Source organism: Colletotrichum siamense, assembly GCF_013390195.1.
Source record: "Colletotrichum siamense strain Cg363 chromosome Unknown KSG_Cg363_contig04, whole genome shotgun sequence".
NCBI lineage: Eukaryota > Fungi > Ascomycota > Sordariomycetes > Glomerellales > Glomerellaceae > Colletotrichum > Colletotrichum siamense.
In genome coordinates, this window is record NW_023501017.1 from 5263458 (window position 1) to 5276894 (window position 13437).

Here is a 13437-nt window from a genome sequence, read left to right on the forward strand (position 1 = left end):
CATGCAAGAATTGAAGGTTGAAAGTTGCTTGGAGAGCCATGCATCTGGCTGTGCTCCGTTTGGTGTGAAGAAGACTTGGCGGACCAAGTGGCCCGTTGCCTGGTGTTGCCGGTGCGCCCATGTGGTAGCTTTGGGATTGCCATCGTGTGCTCGGTGTTTGTGGTGGTCTTAGACGACGGGTTGCAAGACGTCGGACTCGGGCGTGTGCGCCGCTGCCTCATCACGGCGAGCGATCGCAGCCAGGTTGCCGTGAACACCAGCTCTGGCGTTCAGGTTGTACTCATGGCGGATGATGTTGTTGAGCGGGGTAACGGAAGCCTGCGACACTCCGAAGAGCGCGGCGACCATGACATAAGCGAATGTGGCCTTCATGATGACGGTTGTCGAAGCAAGCGATCTGCGCTGCGGTTCGATATCGATTTCGCGTTCGCGGTGTAAGGCGTGGTGGTAAGGAGTGAACGGTGGTGTCGAGGTCAACTCGAGAGAGGCAAAAAGGACAGAGAGCAACGGACGGAGTTTTTTTCCACACACTGAGGCTTGACACTCGCGAACACGAAACACTGTCGAAGAAGATGGAGGGTAGACGGGGTCATTAAGTACGAGACAGCGGCGGACGGCTTAGATGGGATGATAATGGCTCTTAATCAATGTTCAAACCTTGATCGTCTCTGGGGTGGAGCCAATGGCCGTAAGAGATTCGGATCTTCGCACGCGCCATGAGGGAAGGTGGTAAGGGGATCAGCCAGAATGACTCGGCAATGTGAGGGACTCAAGGGTTGACTGCTGTGCCATGCGGGCAGCGGCACAGCGGCACTGAGAGAGCAGCCAAAGGGCGCTGAGAAACAGCCCTACAGTGAGTGTTTCCCAGGGATGGCGTGACTTTGCTTATTTAGCTCAAGATTGGGGCAGCGGTTTCATGTATGTTGAGATACGCGCAGTGATATACGTTGCAGGGCATGGATCAACCCGCTTGGCTCGGGCGATGTGACACAGTATTGTAACCCATCCGTTCTTCTGCCAGGCACGCCAGGAACCGCTCGGCGCCGGCTGAATTGCTATGCAGGATTCTCCGAATTGCCATGCCTCTAAGCGACAATCTACTCGGATCACCCGAATAGTGCCCAGCCCCGAATTGATGCTTTTCTCGTCCCGGCCCCCGTCCGGCTGACTAGACGGAGCCACGCCGCCACGGCTGCGGACGGCGGAAGCGGCATAGCAGATGAAAGTACGCCGGGGGCATGCATAGACTTGCTGCAGTCGGCTGACAAAGGGGAACTCAATTGCAAACGAAACAGAATTAAATACAGAAGCAACATGACAGCGTAAACCTCGGTTAGTCCGCACGTCTGTAACTGATTGATAGTGCCTGTTGCGTGGCTCGAGCCACCAGGCACATGTTTGATGGCAAGGGGCAAACGGGAAGGGAAAACGTGGAGCTCGGCCGGCCCCTCTCGCCCGCACCCGATGAACCCTCCCTCCCACCAACACGTCACTGACCTCACCATCCCTAACTCCCCATCCATCTGAAGCCGGAGGGAGAGTTGTCAAGTCGAGTAGTTTGCTCGTTCAACGGACGGAGAATCGGATCGTCTGAAAGTGAGATTCTCGATGGAATAAATGTTATTGCGCTCTGGCGCTCTCAAAGCCCGTTCGGTATCGCTATCGGATCCGTATCTCGAGGCTCGCTAACCGGCATGTTGCCATTCCATGTTGTTTCCTGAGCAATCGAAACTTCTGCCATACTGCAAACACAAGTTGAAGTTCATGCTCCCCGGCTTTCTGGTTGAGTTTGCATGGCAAAAGTAGGTACTGAGCGGTAGCCATTGGTCGAAACAGGCAATATTCTGACTAGCTGTCGCATTCTAGAACTGCGCCCTGGCTACCGTCTCTTCGGTAGCCAGCGCTTTTCGGTATGTTTTTGCCGATGCCTCTAGCAGCTGACATTGAGACTTTCGCGAGTTGGTGTTGAAGCTTGGGACGATGACCTGCATATAATAAGTGATTGCTCTTCCACCATCTCTCAACATCTCTTGGTGATTCATCAATTCTTTCTTACTTCTAAATCTCAGCTATTTAATTCAATTATCACGATACTTTCAACATGAACGGCGCAAACGGTGCAAACGGGGCCCAGGCCCAGGCCCAGGACGACAAGTCATACCTGGCCATGGTTGGTAACGCCGACGCCGAAGTGGAGCGTCTCCAAATCCAGCACCGCTGGATCCAGATGTGCCTCAACGACAAAATCGCATTCGCCCCCGTCGACCTCAAGAAAGACGGACTAAAGGTCCTCGACATGGGTTGCGCCGATGGTACGCTGCTCTCGTAGCCAGTTGCATTCACCAGAACCTGAAGTTGACGCGCAAGATTAGGGACGCTTCTCAGGGACCTGCAGAAACAAGTCCCACCCTCCGCCGAATTGGTTGGCGCAGACGTGTCGACCGTTTTCATGCCCACGTCAGCTCAGGGCAACATCCGCTACGTAACCCAGGACGTCTGCGATCCACCCGCCGACGACCTCAAGGGAAAGTTCGACATGACCCATGTCCGCAACGTACTTCACAGCACAAGTAAATCCGGCGTTGAGAAGGCCGTGGCGAATCTTGCGGGTGAGTATTCGTGTTTCCCGCCACTTCTGAGTTGCATTGTGGCCTGACTTTTGATAGAAACATTGGCGCCTGGTGGATGGCTGCAGGCTATGGAATTGGATGTGTCTTCCGACCAACCAGACCAGCCCCAGGCCCTGAAGGATGTCATTCACATTATCGGAACGATGATGGAGAAGGTGGGCATGGATCGGGGGTATCAGCAGAAATTGCCCGAGGCATTCAAAAAGGCGGGGTTGCAGAACGTCAAATTGGAGCGGATCAACTGCGGCGTCGGCAGAGTACATGCCAACGACGAGGACATGAAAATGTCCATTGAGCCATTTAAACGCACAATCGCCCTTGTTTCAAGACAGGCGAAAGGTCAGTCACGTCCTTGGCGCCAACTGTGATGGAGCTGACGTTGCATCGCTAGTGATGTGCCCCGAGATGCCAGCTTCCGTGTTTGAGAACCTCGAAGAGAGATACATCAAAGACATGACGGAGAAGGGCGGAAATTTCCCCGGTGTTATTGTGTACGGCCAGAAGGCGGCTGCGTAGTCTGATAGCATGCCGACTCACGCTGCATGTGATAATAGTGTCAAACAGAGAGAGACGACCCAGGTGGTCAAAGTGGTTGATGGAATATAATGAGAATACAGCTGCGCTCGATGATTTCGATTTGTGCAGGAGAAGTGCAGCGACGAACACAGCAGCAAAACCAGTCCATGTAAGATAGCGCTACGGCTATCCATGCTCTGTACCACACTCTCATCCCAAACAAGGCTATTTCCTTTGCAAAAGAGACCATTGGCTAGATTTTGATTCTAGCAATCCTGTCTACGATAGCCATTATTCTCGCCGCAGATTCGCAATGCCTCTCGCGGACGTTGGTGTCTTTAACAAGCCACGGGAGGAGCAAATTCGTAGCAGGTAGATCCAGAGCAGCACCAAGCCCAACCATCGCGGCAGACAGTCTCTGCAGGCTGACATCCGGCAGCTTGTCGTGCCTTGATAGCCTCCGGAGCAGCAAACGCCACGGTAGCCGCGATGACGAGAACGGCGAAGTTGAGTCTGACCATTTCTTTGATTTGGGAGCTTTTCTCACATTAGCGTCTAGCATTGTCATATCACATAATCAACTCAAAGTTATGTGCTTATACTGGGAGGCCTCTAACCTGAATTGAGTATCTGTGATGTGCGACGGAAGCTTTGTCGGGAACTTGTGTTTTGGGCTCAATTGTATTCCCAACCAAAGTTTCCCGAGAGGGCTGCTCTATATACCTGCTTTCGAACAGCTGATCAACCCCAGTCAGTACAGACTTAGGTAAACTTGGGATTGGCAAGCTTGTCTAATCAAGGAAGGTGTTTTCGAAGGATCACAAGCTTACTCTTGGCGCATACCTCGCACTAGAGTATAGCGGACCGCCTAGATTCTGGTTGAATCCTTCAAGCCAAACCGAGGTAGAATGCCTTATCAGCTGTCTCGTTTCACTCAAATCAATCCTTGGTGACGTAAAGTGACGCGGTATTGAGTGGCACAAATAACACATACAATAAGGCCTAGCTTGGTCTCGGTAGAGTCACCACAGGAGAGAGAATAAGAGGATACTTAACAACGACAAGCAAAAGCTCAAATTACCCATTTCGCAATAAAACAATATGCCATCGGACCAATCTTGGGCACTTGCCTGTTCAACCAGTTAAGCCAACCTTTGTCAAGGCGCTTACTTAGATCCTTCGAAGCTGTCTAATCTCTCGTGTCTGTGCTCTGCTCTCTTCCCCTCGTCCTTGCGATGGAGATCCTTCAGATAGCTTTTGAAGTCTTTCGAAAGGTCGACAACCGCTTTGAGATGGTCATCCTTCACCTTGATTCTACCTTCGCTGTCCTTGTCCGCTTCATACTCTGCCAGGGCCACAGCTGTCTGAAACGCTGCAGCATATACATATTAGCGCAAGGGTCGACAGACTATGCAACATGACCTCAGGCTACTAACCATTTCGTATCTCTCTACCGTTCCACTTCAGGGCCTGCATCCTGGTTGACTCAATATACTCCTTGGCGTCCATGGTTAGGCGAATCGTCTCGCCCCTCTCTCGGCCCAGCTTGTCAATAAAGGTCCTCCACACCCTTTGTCGCTCGTCGTCACTGAAGTCTGGGTAGTACAATTGAATATGAATGCGGGAGATAAATGCATCATCGAACGATCCCACTCGGTTTGTAGTCAGAAAGAGTATGCCGTCATAAAACTCGAGGGCTCTCAGAAACCCTATCAGACTATTAGTGGACACGCTTCCTGACAGCAAGCGAAGACAATGTTCTCACCAGCCACCAGGCTATTCCGGGTCAAATCAGACGTTGTACGGCGCTCCATAAACACGTCGGCCTCGTCAATAAGAAGAACAGCATTCCATTTCATTGCCTTCTTGAAGTTGTCTGTCAGATTGTTTTCAACTGCTTCGGGATCGGTTCCAATGTCGCTTGTCGTCAAAATCATCAACGGACGCCGAGTAAATTCGGCTATGCATTCTGTCAAGATTTGTTTTAGCTTGACTTGTTGTAAAGGAAGACCAAAGAGTGTGCCCTTTACCGGCAGTGCAAGTCTTTCCAACACCGGGTTTTCCATGCAAGAGGAAAATCAGTCCGTTTCCTTTTCCGCGGACGAAGTCTGCGCTCCACCGTTTTTCTGCGAGGACTTCTTCCCTCACAGTAACCCTGGTGAAGCTTTTTGACAAGGCTTTGAGAGTTTTCAGACGGCTCTCACTCATGACCAAATGACTTATCATGTTCTCTTTGAATTCGGGTTCATGAAGATCACATACTCGAACAGGCTCTGGTTCCGTCAGTACCCTGAAACATGGGAACAGGAATCTGAATGCTTCTCACCCCAAGTACGAGTCCTAAAAACGTAAGCTGTGACAAACTTTGGCATGAGAAGGAGCTCGTGAGCAGTGAAATCCTTGGTCTTGTTGCCGAATGAGACGAATTGGGGAGCATCGCGTTTTAGTTGACTTTCATCTTGCTTCCTCCGTCGACACACGTCGCAGGTGCAGTCACTCACCCAGCTCCTAAGGTCCTGTTGCGCTAGTTGCACTGGAACTTCATCAATCTCATCATCATAGACTGTTTTCAAGTCCACCATCACCAAACTGTCCATCTTTGAAGCACGTCTTAGTAAAGGGCTTTTAACATATAGTGGAAGGGAACTTACACCGATGGAATTGAAGTCTTCGCTCTTCCCCTTGTACTGATAGCATCTCGGTTTGAGCATCTCCACATAGCTCTGACCCCTTTTGATGAGTCCACGAGCAATTTCATCGTCGAGGAATTGATCGCTTGTCGTTGGGTCCATGAACTTTAAGCCACTATTCTCTCTTATCTCTTTTCTCTCGCCATCAAATTTCCAACGCAAGAACGTCTCATCCCAGACACGGTTCACGACATTACCTCCGTACTGAAGTTTCCAAATTTCCATGGCCCAAGATGAGGGGGGGTTGTCGAGTGTCCCTCCTGTGACGGAATGCACCACACCCGCGTCCCATTCGAGATGAGTTTGGCCTTTGTGGAATACAGTGACACCCGGTTTGTGAGCTACCCACATCCAGTCAAATGTTTCAATGCCCTTTTTATTCCGCTCTTGCTCTTCTCTGACTTCTTTCATGACTTCTTGTTCTAGGTATTCAATAAGGATACGAAGGTGTTCAGCAGCATCCTTCTCTCGACTGCAGAGTTCATCCCGTGTTTTGGACAAACAGTCCTGGCGAAACTGGTGTAACTCATCGAAGTGATGAACCAGGACTGGATAGGGCCATGGAACGTTGATATACTCCCCGGATAGGTCTTGGCCCGGGTAGTACCGTACCACCGATTGAATGGCGTTAATGAGCGCTAGGGAGTGGATTCGAAGACTGTAAGTCGGAAGAGCTAGGGAGTTGACAGCTAGGTCTATGGTCGTGTCTGCGAGTACTTTGTAGGAAGTTATCACTTCAAAAATAGGATTCCCTGTTTGATCGATGTCTGGGGCGTAGGTTCCATCATGGATTCTGTGTGATATAAACTCATTCGTCCGTCGATTTCGATACTCGACACGGTAGCCGACTCTCGGATTTGCCGGTTCAGCTTCGTGGGCGACCTCATCCCTTTCGACTTGTCCAAGCTCGTCTAGCGCGTCTTCGGCTCCGGTGAGATTCCCGACATTCTCTTCAGCAACCGCATCGTCTTCGACATCGGCACATGGGTGAGACTCAGGCTCCTCCTTTTCATCCCCTTCCAAAACCTGTCTCGATGAATCGGTGGTGGTGCTAGCGGCCGACATTTCAGCGCTCAAGCTTGCGAAAAGAAGAGATTAGATCGCATTTCTTGGATAGGGCGTCAAAATTTCCAACGAGGGATTTGAACTTACTTATAGAAAATAGAGACAACCGCGGCATTTATCAATTCGCGATAGGAGCGGGGTAACCGGCCACCTACGGGCTCAGCCCCGGCGACAGACGTTGTGTGTAACGAGAGCTTCCTTTGGATTGGTGGCATCCTTTGAAATGCAATATTTGCTGCATGTCAGCTGCAGATGATTCTGGGCAGAATAATATCCAATCGTTTAGACGCCTCACTTGTTGAGGGTACATGAGGTTGGTCTCGCTTCAGCCGTTATCTTCAACCCCTCTGCTCGCGTTCTTTCACAGCCTGATCCATCACCCATCCATCCCAAGCTTGCTGATTAGTGTACCACTCTCAACGAATTTGGCCACGAAACAGTCTACGCTATCTCTGCGTGGTCAGAATGAATATTATCAGCGAATCTAGACAAATTGTCCGCGCATACAGCTTCGAGGTCGAAGAACGATTACCCCCAGACAGGGATGCTCACAGTCTGGCGCACGTATGGGCTCAACACCAAGGAGGCAGAGACGACGTTCGAGATCCATGGCGGTATTTCTTCGAGTCACCTTTTGACAATGAAGAATCCAGGTATGAACCTCCACTGATAATGCAGCATCATTAGCTGGCGCTCACGCAGTCCCATAGAAATTCGAACCCAGTCACCCAAGTCCTCGACGTCGAGACCAAGCAATTACGTGAGAAATGGAAGGTATTCGAAGGGTCTAGCACAGCAAAAGACCGACTGAATATCAGATTATCCGAACCTACAATGAATGGAGTTATTCATGCTGTTCATGAGATTCAACGGGCGTGGGATTTGAAGCGCAGCAATGGCCGGCTGGGCAGAGCCAAGCGACTATTCCACCAGTTCTGCGGAACTCTCAAATCTCATCAGTCCTTTTTAGAAATTCTGCCATCCGGAAACGAATACGTTTCCATCTTTACTGGAACTCTCAATGTGTTGATACAAGTACGTCTCCACTTACCTAATTGAGGAAGATGTCGCCGGCGGAGCTGAGCTAACCCACGTTTTGTCCAGGCAAGTGCCAACCACGAAAAGATTGCCGAAGGGCTTTCGGAATCACTATGCATCATAAGTAAGCATGTCGATGATTGCAAAACGGACCTCGAGTTGTTCAACATGGAGGACATGAAGACCCTCATTGCGGAGCTTTATGCTCACATTTTTCTTTTCATGGGTAGCATCATGGACTGGATGATGAAAAAGAGGGTCAAACGACTACTTGACTCATTCAACGACGATCTGCCCAGCGTTTTTGAGAACGAAATGAACAAGATCAAAGGCATCTCGGATCGTATCCGAAACCTAGCGTCGCAGAAATCTCGAGCAGAACTCAGATCCTTAAGATTGACAGTAGAGAGTTCAGCGAGAGATCTTCGGGCGGGGTTTGAGGGTGAGAAGCGGTATCAGGCAGAGATGAAGTACTGTGCTGAGAGTATCTCGAGGGAGCAAAGTCGGATATCAGGAATGTGGACTGCTGAAAAGCAGCAGCAGCTGGCCAACAGCATTGTCAATTTGCTGGAAGAGAAAGCGATCCGTTGGTTGGAATATAATCAAGCCCAAACGAACAGGCAGGAGTTGTCTTCCACGGCTTTCGTATCACTAGATGGGCCTGCACAAGGTATGCTAGCTTCATTGGTCTATGCTAGGGTCTAACTGCTAATTTTGCTGACGCAGTATCGGAGTATACCTCTGAAAAGGTTGCCATTTGCTCCCGTCAACTCGAAGACGTTTTCTACCGAGACAGAGTACGACTCTCACACGAAGCCTTTGAGTCAATAATGGTACCACCAGAGTCATTCAGGGAAATCGGTGATTGGGTCAGGGCACCGGCGCCAAACTTGCTGTGGCTTGAAGGTCCTCCGGTGGATGGTGATGATTTCGAAAATCCAGTCACAATGATGGCACCTACGATCATAGCCCTTGCCGAGAGAACAAAGTTGCCGGTCATCTCGTACTTCTGCGAACTCAGGCGAGGCGAGAGGTTAAGGGATGGGAACGACACCATGGAGGCACAAGCGATGCTATCTTTGGTTTATGCACTCATCAGGCAGCTGATCGAGCTTCTTCCTCCGTTGCTAGATACTATTATCGACCTTTCGGAGAGATGGTTTACAGCTCTTGACGGATCTCTGGGGACTTGGAGCCAGGCCACTTCAATTCTTGCTGATCTTGGCGGTCTTATGCCCGGGCCAGTGCTATGCATCATTGATGGTCTTCATTGGCTTACTGATCGAGGGACCGACAACTACCTTTCCGATCTCCTGAAGATCTTACGCGGAGACAAATGGAAGGTTCTACTGTTTACCACGGGTAGGTCGGTTGTTTTGCAGGATGAGCTCTCAAGGTCAGAGATCTCGACCATTGATATTCATTCATTTGGGCGTGGGGTGGCATTGGACCGACAAGACTTTGATGAATAGGCAATGAGAGTTGTAGCGGACGTACAAGGGGTCGATTCAGAGATCGGCAATGCGACTCTATTTTGTTCCATTTCGGCGTAATGTGAGAGTCCGATCCACGCAAATCATCACAATCTATTTTTCACGGGGGTCGAGCAAATCATTCTTGATGACGAGGGACGCTGTCTCCGTACGAGCCGCTCGATCCAGCTAGCTGCGGCGCTGTTTCCCGTCCGGTGATTAGCGGTGCAGAAGCGAACATGGGAGTTGCTTTAGCTCAACGAACAGCGATCATTCAGAAGGATTCGGGGGCAAAAGCGGGTTCAGTAAGCCCAATACAACGTTGTGGCGGTCACACAAAAGAACACCAAAGTTCCGCGATTTTGAGCAACTTCAACTTCACCTCAACATCGCTCTCGAAGCCGAAGATGCGTCTCTTCTGGCTTGAGGTTGGTCTCGCAGCCTTTGCGAGCCTCGTCGCCGCCTCGCAAAACCACCATAGGGAAGACCGGCTAACGGTGAACACGACGAATGGCCCCATCACCGGACATATCGCGTCCAATGCCTCAGCCGTGATTGAGTACCTCGGAATCCCGTACGCGAAACCTCCCGTCGGCGACCTTCGATTCGCTCCGCCGGTGCAATTCACGAGCAATGCATCATATGAGGCATCAAAGTTCGGGTTCGACTGTCCGCTGTCGCCATCCAAACAAGTGGACTATCCCGACATGACTCCCCAAGCCGAGCGCATCATCAGCTACTTCGCTTCCGGCGCGGGCACTCCTCAAAGCGAGGATTGCCTCACCCTCAACATCTGGGCCAAACCAGCAAAGAGGTCACAGCCTTCCAACAAGCCTGTGATTATCTTCTTCTACGGCGGACGTGAGTAGCCTGCAGCGGACTTCTACCCAGATGCTGACTGAATTCGCAGGATTTGCCATCGGCAACACCAATAGCCCCTTCTACAACGGCAAATATTTCGCAGACGCTCAAGACGTGGTAGTGGTGACGGTCAACTACCGCATCAACATTTTCGGGTTCCCTGGAATCACTGGGCAGCCGCAGAACCTTGGTCTGAGAGACCAACGTGCCGCTGTCGAATGGGTGCATGCCAACATCGCCAGCTTCGGTGGCGACCCGAGCAAGATCGCCATTGCCGGACAATCATCCGGCGGCGTTAGCGTGGATTACTGGTCATATGCGTATACCCAAGACCCCATTGTGAACGGGCTCATCGCGCCGTCGGGGAACGCATTCAGCTTCCCGTTGAATAGCCCGGGCATACCTGAGCGGAACTGGAACACTGTTGTTGGGGCTGTTAACTGCACTGGCTCTGAGGACGTCCTGGCATGCATGCGCGAGAAAGACTGGGAGGATATCAAGGCGGCCGCTGCGGCTGTGAAGCCGACCTCCAGTAGCAGCGTTCTCCGCTCTATTCCCCCATTCTATCCCATTGTCGACAACGAGATTGTCTTTCCAGACTACGTTTCCTTGACAAAGAACGGCAGTTTTGCCAAGTTGGTCAGTATCCAACCCTCTCAGTCCCTCTCAAATTGTTACTCAAACAAGAAAACAGCCCATTCTTTTCGGGAACAACAACAACGAAGACGGATACTACCGGATACCAGCTTACGGCAACGGCGTAGTGCCAACTCCAGAGCAAGTGGCATCCTTCCTGTTGGAGTCCTTCACATGTCCCAACCTCTACCAAGCCAACGCACGCCTCGCTCAAGGCGTGCCGGCCTGGATCTACCGCTACTTTGGCGACTGGGACAACACCCGCCTCTTCCCCACCAGCGGCGCCTACCATGGCGTCGATCTGCACATGATCTTTGGCGCATCCGAAGACGTCAGCGGTATCCCTCCTTCAGACGCGCAAAGGGAGACTACCAAGGTCATGCAGCGAGCCTGGGCTGCGTTCTCGAATGACCCCCAGAATGGGTTGAGTGAGGTGATTGGTTGGCCCAAGTTTAACCCAGAGACAGACTCTCTGGTTCTCTTGGCTCTAGGCAACAACCCTCAACCAAGCTTTGTGAAGCCGGAATTGTATGGCGCCCCGTGTTCTACTGTTACTATGGGGGCTCTGGCAACTCCGAGTTCGTCGTTGTAGAGTGACACACTTTCGGTAAAGCCAGCAACAGAACGGGGCTTGTCTTTCCCGTGATCTTATCTTTCCTGCACTGTACATATGTATGAAAGACCTGAGCCTACGATTTTGTGTATAGATTGAAGATTGAAGATCAAAAGTCGGATTTGGCCAACTTCGTCTCTTGAGTATCCACTCGCATGCGACATATACCGTTAATGAAATCCATTCTGTGTTCACCGAACGTCTCCCCGGCCGGAAAGGTAAAGCACAGTTCAATCAATCATTAATGCCAGTCTAACTCTGGCATTTGTGTGGTACCGTCGCAAATACCGGACATAAAGGTGGTGATGAAACGTAGATCCACGACACATCTACCGGCCCTCACCGAACCTCGACCAGCTGTTCCGGTCTCCAGGCCAAACAGGTCCCCCGGAGGAGTGAATAAGAAACCTGCGATCCCTCCCTGCCAATTTCCTCTTCTTTCTTCTCTTTCTTCCTCATCTTCCATTACAGCCTTCGAGTTTCAATCCCAGCTTCCTCTACAGCTTTATCTCAGGCTTTCGCTTTTGGCGTTCGGCTCCATCTTCCTCTACAGACGGACTCCGCTACCTACCTTCGAACTCTGGCTTCCTCTACAGCCATGACTCGGGTGGGACATTCCAAGCTTGCCTCCGGGTCAAAAGCTTGAAGAGCTTCGACTCCATCTTCCTCTACAGGTGGACTCGGCTAGCCTTGGCTCGACCTTCCCTCCTCTACAGGATGGGCCAAGGACACCCGCCCTCGACTCTGTCTTCCTCTACAGGCAGACTCGGGCACCCCGGAGTTGACTCTGCCTTCCTCTACAGACAGACTCCTCCAGCCCCTGGCTCGCCTATCCTTCTACAGGTGGGCCAGAGGCACCCGGCGTCTACTCCATCTTCCTCTACAGCTGGACTCTGTCAATCTTTTTGTCAGGATCGTTTCGGAAGGAGCTAGAAAGGGGAGGCAGGGGAACGAGGGGGACGGGGGAGAACAACAAAGAAGCGGCACGGTTGTATATAGATAGATCACAGGGCGTTCATCATTTAGAAGGGAGGTGGATTTCAGTAATTCTTCTTTTGATCCCATACTGCAATTGGCCCCTGTAAGCGTTCACCCTGTGTCGCACACCTACTGACACTGTTGCTTCCTCTTCCTTCCTTCGCAGGTACAATTGCGTACCTTAGGATTGGTTCCATGTCCCTCAGCTGCTGTACAGCTTCAGACGTGAGTGGTGCACCTATCGCACCAGTTTACCACCCGATGACACACGTCTTGGAGATCAGTGAGATTTTATGCTATGCGAAGACATCGTCAATCGCATTATCAGAGGCATGAGCAAATCTTCCTCGATACAGGGCTCTCGTGGCATCCTCCACTCCCATCCAGCATCTTCTAGAACCATCTTCTCTTCGCAGGCAGCTTCTCGTTGTCGGTGAGCATCACGTAAACCCGGTTGTCGCATTCTCCACAACATTCTGCATCGTAGGCATCAGGAGGCCTGTGTTGGATAAAGAGGTTGCTTCATCTAGCAACACGATAAAATCGCAACCTTGGTGGTTTGTCATCGTTCCCAATGAAGGCATTCCCAACCATCCAGTCCTTGCATTCCCCACAACGCTCCGCATCGTAGACACCGGGACCAGTCCAAGTCGGACGAAGAGGTTGCCCCAACCACGACAACCTAGGGAATCACGAACCTTACAATCACGAACCTTATGCCAATTACACCCTCAAACCCTCACCGGAATTGATATCCAGGTCAATCAGACCCCCATCAGTAGAATCCAGCTAGCTCCCATCCCAAACCTCTATATAACCCCAATCTCCCTCCCTCTCCGTCTCCATCTCTTCTTTCCTTCCTCCTCCTCATCCGCTAAGTGCTTCTGCATACGCGAGCCTCCACCAAAGAAAACAACCCTGAACTGGGGCGGGCGTCC

The 13437-nt window shown here is 51.2% G+C and overlaps 5 protein-coding genes across 5 annotated transcripts; 3 read left to right on the forward strand and 2 right to left on the reverse strand.

Annotated features, from left to right (window-relative positions):
- Window positions 1-168: 168 nt before the first annotated feature.
- Window positions 169-372, reverse strand: CGCS363_v007330 (uncharacterized protein; the record flags this gene model as incomplete). Its single annotated transcript, XM_036639179.1, has 1 exon — window positions 169-372. The coding sequence occupies one exon, from the start codon at window positions 370-372 to the stop codon at window positions 169-171; it is 204 nt and encodes a 67-aa protein (XP_036495759.1).
- A 1729-nt stretch (window positions 373-2101) lies between these two features.
- On the forward strand, window positions 2102-3146 carry psoC-1 (Methyltransferase psoC; the record flags this gene model as incomplete). The annotated part of the gene is made up of 4 exons (XM_036639180.1): window positions 2102-2312; window positions 2373-2609; window positions 2667-2969; window positions 3022-3146. 4 exons carry the CDS (start codon window positions 2102-2104, stop codon window positions 3144-3146), a joined length of 876 nt encoding a protein of 291 aa, XP_036495758.1.
- Window positions 3147-4312: 1166 nt separating this feature from the next.
- Window positions 4313-6901, reverse strand: lon (Lon protease; the record flags this gene model as incomplete). The annotated part of the gene is made up of 6 exons (XM_036639181.1): window positions 4313-4518; window positions 4583-4855; window positions 4912-5115; window positions 5177-5419; window positions 5473-5743; window positions 5798-6901. The coding sequence occupies 6 exons, from the start codon at window positions 6899-6901 to the stop codon at window positions 4313-4315; spliced, it is 2301 nt and encodes a 766-aa protein (XP_036495761.1).
- A 465-nt stretch (window positions 6902-7366) lies between these two features.
- On the forward strand, window positions 7367-9411 carry CGCS363_v007333 (uncharacterized protein; the record flags this gene model as incomplete). Its single annotated transcript, XM_036639182.1, has 4 exons — window positions 7367-7554; window positions 7612-7936; window positions 8006-8609; window positions 8666-9411. 4 exons carry the CDS (start codon window positions 7367-7369, stop codon window positions 9409-9411), a joined length of 1863 nt encoding a protein of 620 aa, XP_036495760.1.
- A 407-nt stretch (window positions 9412-9818) lies between these two features.
- BCHE-4 (Cholinesterase) lies at window positions 9819-11500 on the forward strand (the record flags this gene model as incomplete). Its single annotated transcript, XM_036639183.1, has 3 exons — window positions 9819-10272; window positions 10322-10911; window positions 10967-11500. The coding sequence occupies 3 exons, from the start codon at window positions 9819-9821 to the stop codon at window positions 11498-11500; spliced, it is 1578 nt and encodes a 525-aa protein (XP_036495755.1).
- Between the last annotated feature and the right edge of the window lie 1937 nt (window positions 11501-13437).